Raw genomic sequence first — 9,216 nt, 5'->3', positions numbered from 1 at the left:
AGGGGGAAAACAATGGAGGGGCTAAAAATGTTCAAGAGGAAGTGTACTCATTACCTCACTCATGTAACTGTAACCCTCTGTATAGTATCTTTACAATAAAAAAAATTCTCTAAGTGTGTTTCAGATGAAGGGAGAAGCAGCAGGAAGACCCTCCCTCCCCTGCAGAAACCAGGCTGGGAGCAAGGGACACCTGCCTAGGCCAGTCTGGGTAGACAGGTTCCTAACCCCAAAGCTCTGATATCGACCACTGCAGTGAGCTGCAAACTCTCCCCTGTGTGCTTCTCCTGCCTAGTTCCAGTGCACGGAGCTCAATTATGTCACATGTGCTGAGTGCAGTGACATCACTGAGATGAGCTAACCCTGGTGGGCACAGAAGTCCTCCTCCCCCAGGGCATGGCAGACCAGGAAGCTGCACTGAGGTGAAGAATAGGCCCCACACCCCGGGAAGGCATAGAGTGACTGAGAGCTTCCCTGCAGATGATCCTCTCATCAAGGTATTATGCATCTCTTTAGGATCACAATGGAACTGATGAACAGTTAGGTAAAAAATGCAGCTGGGCTTAATGACATGCACCTGAAATTCCAGCATTGAGGAGGCTGAGGCAAGAGGATACTAGGTTCAAGGCTATCTTGGACTACACAGTTGAGACACTGTCTTCAAAAGCAAAAATGGGACTTGGAAGGTGGCTCGGTGATAAACTGTTTGCCTTGCATGCAGGAGGCCCTGTGTTCGATTCCTCAGAACCACATATGCAGGAAAGGCTGGAAGTGGCACTGTGGCTCAAATGGTAGAGCCCTAGCCTTGAGTTGAAGAGCTCAGGGACAGTGCCCAGGCCGAGTTCAAGCCCCATCACTGAACACACACACAAAAAAAGAATAGAAAATGAGGGGCTGGGAAGGTAGCTCAGTGGTAGACTGATTGCCTTGCATGCATAATGACAAGGATTCAATTCCTCAGCATCACCTAAGCAGAAAAAGCCAGAAGTAGTGCTGTGGCTCAAGTTGTAGAGTGTTAGCCTTGAGCTGAAGAACTGAAGAACATCACCCTGGCCCAGAGTTTAGACCCCATAACCGACAGAAAAAAAGTAATGGAAAATGAAATATGTAGGCATATTCTCAAGAATATATATATATATATATCTAAGGAGACCTATGCAGCTCTGAAGTGCCCAGGTGCATCTCAGAAACGACCCGCCCTGCCACACACATCCTGAGAGAAGAGGCGAGCACTTGTGTTCACTGCCACTGGAGAGGCACAGCCTGCCGGATAGACCCCAGGTTCCACACTCTGCATAAGGGATCACCTTAGGAGCAGGGATTCTGGATTGAACCTGGATGCATGACAAAGTCACAGGGAAGGATAGGAATGGGCTAGGACAGTGAAAAAAACTGGCCTTCTAGGCCCCCCACCCCCAAGCCCTGTTGGTTCCTCACTTCCTCTTCCTCACAGAGTCTGTCCTGGTTTATGACAAGTGGGGAGGAATCCTGATTGTCCAGGGGCTGGGACCATGTGTTCAAATCAGCGACTCTAGAATGGCATTTGAACCTAAAATTGCCCCCTCTCTTTCTCTGTCATCCACCTCCTCCTTCATCTGCACCATGCAGACCTGCTTCATCTTCCTGGTAATTCTTCTGTGAAATGTGGGCTCCGTGTTCAGGAAAGGGAGACACTTGGGACCCTGTCTATTTTAGTCTGCTGTGATTGACAGGCCCAGCCGCCACTGCACCCTGCCCAGCACTGCACCCCTCCCCACTCCACTCTGTTCCAACCACACTGGCTTTCTACTTCCTTCAATATGCCAAATATGGCTGTGTGCATAGTCTTCAGTCTGGCGAGGACCCCACAAGGCAATATTTGGGGTCCTTCGAGCCTGGTGAGGTGCTGGGTGCAGACCTCAGGGGGTCCCCTCTTCCAAGAGGTCAAAAGTGATGCTGGACTGAGATGGACAGGAAGCAGAATTTTGTGGGCAAAAAGAGAAACATTAATAATTATTTTCTCTGGCCAGAAGTGGTATGACTCTAGTGATAGACCTGCCTTGAGTGAAAAAGCTAAGAGACAGTGCCCAAGACCTGAGTTCAGGCCTCAGGATGGGTACACACACACACACACACACACACACACACACACACACACAATTTGTCCATTTCTGTGAGCCCTCCACCATGGCTGCCCCAGCTGCCAAGGCATGGCCACTGAACCACACGAGTCCTGTGGTTGTCCCACAGGAGATAATCTGTAGGAGCTATCCAGCACACCTAGGGACTGGGAGGTGTGTGTGTGTGTGTGTGTGTGTGTGTGTGTGTGTGTGTGATAGTGAGTAGCTCATGGCTAAGCTCCTGCTGTGACCACCTTAGGAGGAGTCTGCAGGCTAGCTGGGGATGCTTCTTTGCAGAGCTGGTACATCAGTGATGCAGAAGGTGATTGGCCACAGGCCAGCTCTCTTCATCTCCCTTGGAAGCCTGTCCAAGCTGATGCTCCTTGTTAGGCCAGATGAGACACTCCCTGAGACATCGCCTGCCCTCACCCTTACAGACCAATGCTCAGGAGGGCCAGAGAGGTGGGGGGAAGCAGAGGAGGAAGAGGAAGGAGCAGGGAGTTAGGCAGAGGAGAGGAAGAGCTGAACAGACTGGGGCGCTGAGCTTTCCCAAAGACATTTCTCTGGTCCCATCATAGCCTCCAGCTAGAGTTTTCTTCTATAAAGGACAGGACTTCTGGATTCACAACTTTTTTTTTCTGGATTCACAACTTTTTATCTGTCCCTCTGGAGTCAGAGACTTGGGCTATGAATATTGGGCTCTCCATTCAAAAGCCAGAGAGAGAGAGAAGAGGTAGAGAGAGAGAAAGAGAGAGAGAGAGAGAGAGAGAGGTAGACAGACAGACAGATAGGCAGGCAGGCAGACAGACAGACAGACACAGAATTGCTTCAAATGGGATGCTGGGAGTTGCAAAAAGCATTTAAAGAAATCCATTGAAATGAGGACCAAGCTATACAAAAAAAATCTTTATTTCATGTACCAGGATTGTTTTCTGTTTGTTTTTCAGATTTCTGGTTTTTAAATTTTTTTTCTGTTAACAGTCTGAAAAAAAAACCCCACCAAGAAAATAAAATGGAAGTTGTTTCCTTGAACTGCTTGGAGTCGAATACAAGCCATCACCCACCATAGGAAGCCATGCCCTGGGGGGGTCTCTACCGGGTCCCTTTCTTCCCAGCCCCCTAGCCCTTTCTGCCACCCCATGTACCAGAGGCCTTCTTGATGTAGCCCCTGGCCCAGGCCTCACAGCCTGGGAAGATGGGCGCTCGCTGTGCAGACACGGTCCGTGTTCAGGGGATTGAGCTGCTGTCTGGGCAGTCAGGGCACTTGCTTGCTAGCTTCCCTTGCTTCTCTTTTTCTCCCTAGGTTTTTGATGGTCAGGTATAGAAGCTAGTGGGAAAGGGATAACATTTGAGCGGGGAGGGATAGATTGCCATTTCTGCCTAGTCCAAGAGAAGCTCAGTAGCCTCCACACTTAATTGACCCCTGTGCCCTGGGGCCTCAGGCCCTCCCCTGCCCTCTGGCCCAGGCTGGTGCTGTCTTGGGCTGGGGCTGTCGTGAGGCTATAGCTTCTGCTGACCTTAGTGAATGAACTTTCCTCTTGACAAAAGACAGGCAGGACAGTGGGGAGTGGGCCTTGTGAATGTGTCTCTTCAACTTGGTCTGGACCTCAGGACCCTCCAGGCAGGTGGGTGCCCAGAAAGTGATAACAGAAAGGCTGGGGTGCACCCAGCCCGGGCCTCACCATCATAGGACTGGCTCTAAGGCTGGTTGAAAAGTTCTGGCTTGGGAAAGCGGTTGGATTGTATTGTCTGAACTAGCCCTTGTCACTTTGGCAAAGGAAGGGGAGAAACCAGGAGTGTCCCTGCATACTAGTCTGGGGTGCAATTTTAACTGCAAAGTGGGCTCCCCTCTGGGGACCCACTCTGCGAAAACTCTCTCCACTCCATGAAGGGCATCCTTCACTCCTCCCAGCAAACCTTAGAGGGACCTCTTTCTCACTGATCCCAAAGACAGCGGGGAACCCTGGTGGCTGACCTCTTTGCTAAAGGAAGTTGCTTCCAATGTCTGTGATGGGCTTATAGCATTTAAGAGAGGACACAACATGCAGAGCGGCTCAGGGAACTCCCGTGTCCTCTCCTTCTGTGGAGTGGCAGGATACAGTGGCTCGTGTGTGTTTTTGCAGGGGCTGGGGAGCACAGTGAGGAGGCATGTGGGGTGTGTGAATGCGTGTGTGTATGAGAGAGAGAGGAAAGGAGAGTAAAAGAGAAGAGAGAAAGAAGAGGAGAGAAGGGAGGAGGGGAGGGGAGGCGAAGACAGGAAAAGTGAGGAGAGGAGAGAAAGAAGAGGAGAAGAGAAGAGAAGAGAAGAGAAGAGAAGAGAAGAGAAGACACTGCTGGCTAGGGAAATGTTCTCAATGTCATTGAAATTATTGGCTGCTGTTTTGGTCATCCCAGGCATCTTCCTCCAGACAAGTGGCAGATCTTAAAAGTCATAGAAACACAAGAAGGGGCCTTTGGAGCCTGTCTGGGTCTGTCCACATGCTTACACAGAGAGAAGATTATAGAGAAAGGCCACATGGCAAGAAAGTCTAGAATCCAGACCCAGATTCTAGCTGGTGCCCTTCCATACAAGTGACTGGTGCACATGCGTGCTTTGGCATGGTGTAGTGGCAGGCACAGGGGGCATCGTGTGGAATATTGTCATCCATGGCTTTGCAGGGTGCAGACCAGACCAGTTCCTCAGAGCCACACCCCTGGTTGCGTGAGGGGTGACAGCAAGCCATGAGCACTGGGCTTAGAGGACTGTGGATGTGTGTGTGTGTGTGTGTGAGATGGGGACCAGGAGTGGGGTGTGGGGTCTCCTCTTTCCACAGCAGTGCCTTCCTGCTAGCAGGAACCCCCCTGGAGCTCTTGGGGCCTTTTTCGTGTCCCTCCAGCTCTACACCCAGCTCCCGTCTCTCACAATAGTTTTTCAAAAATGGATTTATGTATTTGTTTTCTGTTTTTGTCTTTACAAGTTCCCTGCTAAATTTTAAGTCCCCACCCACCCTGTTTTTTTTGTTTTCACAGTTTAAAGCTGGAAAAGAATTAAAAGAAAAATACTATCTGATTTTCTTGCAAGTAAATCCACTTATATATTTACATTTATATCTAGTCTGTGGTTTTTTTATTAAAAAAATCACCACTTGTTTTTCCTTCTTTTTCTTTTGTAAAAAGAAACCTTTTTGCAATGTCACTGTTGGAGCTGCTGGGTCCCCAAAGGGGGCATCAGTGAGTCCAAGGACTCCCCCCAAAGGCTCAAAGAGCCCCTTCCCACGAGGCTCGGAGCCTATGAGTCTGGGGGGGTCTATCATCGCCCCAAGGTCAGCAGTGCCTTAAGGTGAGGGGTGAGAAGGGAGAGCTGCTTTATATCCTCTGGGGGCTGGGCATCCCATAACCCAAAGAACAGGAGTTTGGGGGATAGTGACCCCATAAGGCTCCCTCTGAGCATTCCAGGGGAAGCCCTTTCTTCACCCTCCCCTCCAGCAGTTTTCCCTCCCCCTTCCCTTCCCTCAAGGCTTAGGAAGTCATCACAGTGGGCTAAGGAATGGGAACCTGGAGCTGAGCAACCCCAAGCCCACCTCACCTCTAGGCACCTAGGGGACAGGGGGGGTGGTCCAAGGGCTCAGGTCACCTGGAGGCTAATTGCCCCATTGGTGCTGGGTGGAGCAGGCTCTGGAGCCAATCAGCTTCCCCGGGAGTCCCAGGCCTGCCAGTGACCACGCCCCCTGGCCCTGAGTCTCCACCCCCTACTCGCCCAGGGAGGCAGGGCCTTCTGGGGCTAAAGGGAACAGATTACTTTTTTATTTTAAAACTTTCCCCGTGTTGAAATAAAAAAAGGAACATAAAAACCCGAATGAATAATAAGGACATCCCTCTTCCTCTCCATCCTCACTACTTTATGTGTTATGTTGTTATTATTATTTTTTGCTTTACTGTTATCTAGGTTCCCTTTTATTTTTTTCTCACTTAAATTGGTTTTTTTTTATTAAATGTTAAAATAATGGTACATGGGAAGTCATGCATTTTCTTTGAGATTTATTTTCTATTTAATCTTTTGTTTTTAAATCCCTCTCGCTTTAAGTGTGTTAAGTGTTTCCTCGTTTAGTTTTCTTGCGTAGCTTGTGGCTTGCTTTGTTCCTCTTCTATTTTTTTTTGTTAATTTACTTGTTATTTTTCTCTCTTTTTTTGTTGTTTTTTCTGTTTTTGTTGTTGTTGTTGTTGGTTTTTTATGTCATTTTCTGTGGGTTTTTTTTTTTTTGCGTGTGGAAGGTCTCCCGTGGGTGGATTTTCCTCTTCCCCTCTGCCTGGACCCTGTACCTCCCGGTCCAGTCCTCCCCGCTCCGGCCCTCCCTCCCCCAGGCGGGCAGCCCTGGCCAAGGTCTTCAGACGGGTGTGGTCCTGCGGTTGGCTGTGTTCGAATATAGCCAGTCCTTGCTCTCCTTGGGGATACAGTTGTGGACTTGGAGGAAGCTGTTGTCCCTGTCCGAGTTGTAGGTGGCGGTGGGAGTGGTGGCGGCCTTCAGCGGGTCCCTGCTGAGCATGTACAAGGAGATCTCGGTGGACAGCAGGGTGTTGAAGCCCTTGTTGCCCATGGACGAGGCGTCCCTGGAGTGGGAGGGCTCCGTGGAGCGCGAGCTGGAACGGCTGCGGCGCTGGTTGTGGTAATGGTAGCTGGGGATGCGGGTGATGGCCGAGGCCGGGAGGTAGTCCGTGGAGCGTGCCGTGGCCCGCAGCTGTTTGTGGCGGTTGATAAACATGTGCACCGCCAGCACCCCGACCATCTCGGCGATGATGAAGGACAGGGCCCCGAAGTAGAAGGACCAGCCGTACCAGTAGCTGTTCTTTTTGGAGTCGCTCTTGGAGTGGTCCCCGGCATTGGCGGATACGTACACTATGATGCCAATGATGTTACTCAGACCTGGGCACGGGCAGGACGGGCGGCAGACATAAGGCCGTTAGTTCTGGGGTGGGTGTGAGGTGGGGTGAGGCCGCTGCCCCCCCCCTTACCCCCCTCCTGGCCTAGGTTTTCACAGTCAGAGCATCTGTTCTTGTGAACCTGTCTGTCCGCCAGGGATACTGCAAATGTCATCTTTTCTGTTTTTCTTTTTGTGCCTGGACTGGGACTTGAACTTGGGGCCTGGGTGCTGAGCGTTTTGACCCAAGGCTGGCGCTCTACCATTTGAGCCACAGCTCCACTTCTGGATTTTTTTGGTGGTTAATTGGAGAAAAAAAGTCTCACTGACTTTCCTGCCTGAACTGGCTTCAAATCAACATCCTCAGATCTCAGCCCCCCTAGTAGCTAGGATTCCTGGTGTGCCCAGCTCAATTTCATAGTTTAAGTCATTCAGGGAGCGCTAGGATGGGAAAGGCTGATAGACAGAGAGGAGATCAACATTTCACACACAATCAGCTGAGTAGCAATAATACTTACAATAAGAATTGAAATTGCTTACTGAGTGCTTTACAAGCAACTTGCAGACCAGGAGACAGAAGATCACAGAGGTTTCTCTCCGTGTACTTCCGTCTCTTGGAAGGAGCTGTGCTAAAGGCAGCACAGCTTTGTAAGCAGGTCTACCTTGTTTAGGCATGGCTCCTGGAGACAGATGGCCTGGCTTCAAAGACTACGCCTTTACCTGAGTCTCCTGCTCTGTAAACAGTCCCTTAATCGAGAGGACTGGTTCTAGAGATGAGGAAAGGATGGGAATCTGACTTGAGAATGTTCAGAGAATCCCTCTGCATGTGGGAAGTGCTCCGAGATGTTAGTTTTATCTAGTGGCTCAAGTACAATCCTTGTTCCTTTCTGGGCATCTGAAACCAGTGTATCTCATCATACAATCCAGCTCAGAAAGCTGGTTGTGGGGGCCTGGCTGCAAAAGTAGGGGCGAGGGAGGAGGAAAGTCTTCCTTGGACTTAGCTGGGCATCAGGTAGGGGCTCAAGAAATGATGGGGAGCCAGATACTGGTGGCTCATTCCTGTAATCCTAGCTACTCAGGAGGCTGAGATCTAAGGATTGTGGTTCAAAGTCAACCCAGGCAGACAAGTCCATGAGACGGTTATCTCCAATGAACTACCAGAAAACCGGAAGTGGCACTGTGGCTCAAAGTGGTAGAGCACTAGCCTTGAGTGAAAAGGGTCAACACTCAAGCCCCAAATTCAAGCCCCAAGACCGATAACAATGACATAAGAAAAAAAAAGAAGAAAAGATCAAAAGAAAAAAGAAAAGAAATGATGGGGCCCCTTGGTTGTCCCCCACTCTGTCTGCTCAGTGGATTTGCATAGGCAGAGCATGTAGGATCAGGCCTGGTATTTCCAAGTGGTGGGGAAGATGGTCCAATGGGCAGCTGGGTGTCGGTGGGGCTGAGGTTCCCGGGGGACTCAGTGAGGGCTCTATAGAGCCTTCCCTTGAGACAGCCCAGGACCAGAGATGTCCCTCACCCCAGGTCCCCCAGGTCTCCTAGCCCTGCACTTGGGGGTTTCCCTTACCCCTCTGCTGGCCCGCCCACCTGGTGCTCTCACCTGCAGACACGAAGAAGATGCCGGCACTCAGGATGATGTTGTGCTGAGTCTTGTAGAACTCGCTGGCTGCAATGCAGAGCCCACCCATGAAAAGCAGAATCACGCTGAGGATTGGGAAGATGCTCAAGGCTCTCATGGCCCCTGCAGGACACAGAAGGCCAGGGAGGGAAAGAAAGAAGTGACCATGAGGCTGTGGGATGGGAGGTAAGGGGAAGGGAATGAACCACAGCAGTCAGGCCTTCTAGGACATAGCCTAGGTCCGGGTTGCTTAGCAACAGGAGAGAGGGCGGGAGGGAGGGCCACTTTCCTTCAAGAGCTTTCCTCTATCTTCAGGACCAATCTCCAGCCCTTTGTCAGGCACACAGAGGCCCCTGTGGGGACTCCTGCATCCCAGTGGTCATGTTCTTTCTTGCTTAGCAGAGCAAACTGCCCATGGCTCTGTTTTCATGCTGAGGACTTTTGGCATACTTAATGGAAATGTCTTTTTCTGTTCTCTCAGCAACCTTCTATTCATGCATCAAAATCCAATTCAAAGTCTTATCTGTGAGGTCTTCCCTGACTTCCTCGTGCAAAGCTGTTAGCTAAACTTTCTCTTATGCCTTGGAGAGCACTGGCACAGTGA

General features: G+C 50.4%; 1 protein-coding gene across 1 annotated transcript; it reads right to left on the bottom strand.

Annotated features, from left to right (window-relative positions):
* Positions 1 to 6,460: 6,460 nt before the first annotated feature.
* On the bottom strand, positions 6,461 to 8,730 carry LOC105994343 (voltage-dependent calcium channel gamma-2 subunit-like). Its single transcript, XM_013027813.1, has 2 exons — positions 8,595 to 8,730; positions 6,461 to 6,996 (listed from the first exon to the last, which is right to left on the bottom strand). The coding sequence occupies exons 1-2, from the start codon at positions 8,728 to 8,730 to the stop codon at positions 6,461 to 6,463; spliced, it is 672 nt and encodes a 223-aa protein (XP_012883267.1).
* Between the last annotated feature and the right edge of the window lie 486 nt (positions 8,731 to 9,216).

The sequence above is a fragment of the Dipodomys ordii genome, unplaced genomic scaffold (genome assembly GCF_000151885.1).
Source record: "Dipodomys ordii isolate 6190 unplaced genomic scaffold, Dord_2.0 Scaffold105, whole genome shotgun sequence".
Classification (NCBI taxonomy): Eukaryota; Metazoa; Chordata; class Mammalia; order Rodentia; family Heteromyidae; genus Dipodomys; species Dipodomys ordii.
The sequence above is the reverse complement of the archived record's forward strand: the minus strand, read 5'-3'. Positions and strand labels throughout refer to the sequence as shown.

What these genes read in the sequence shown, in the direction of transcription:
- LOC105994343 (XM_013027813.1), bottom strand. Translation starts at nt 8,730, where the DNA reads ATGAGAGCCTTGAGCATCTTCCCAATCCTCAGCGTGATTCTGCTTTTC. An exon ending in CATCTTCTTCGTGTCTGCAG is followed by an intron (nt 6,997 to 8,594) that starts GTGAGAGCACCA and finishes GCCCGTGCCCAG; the next exon opens with GTCTGAGTAACATCATTGGC.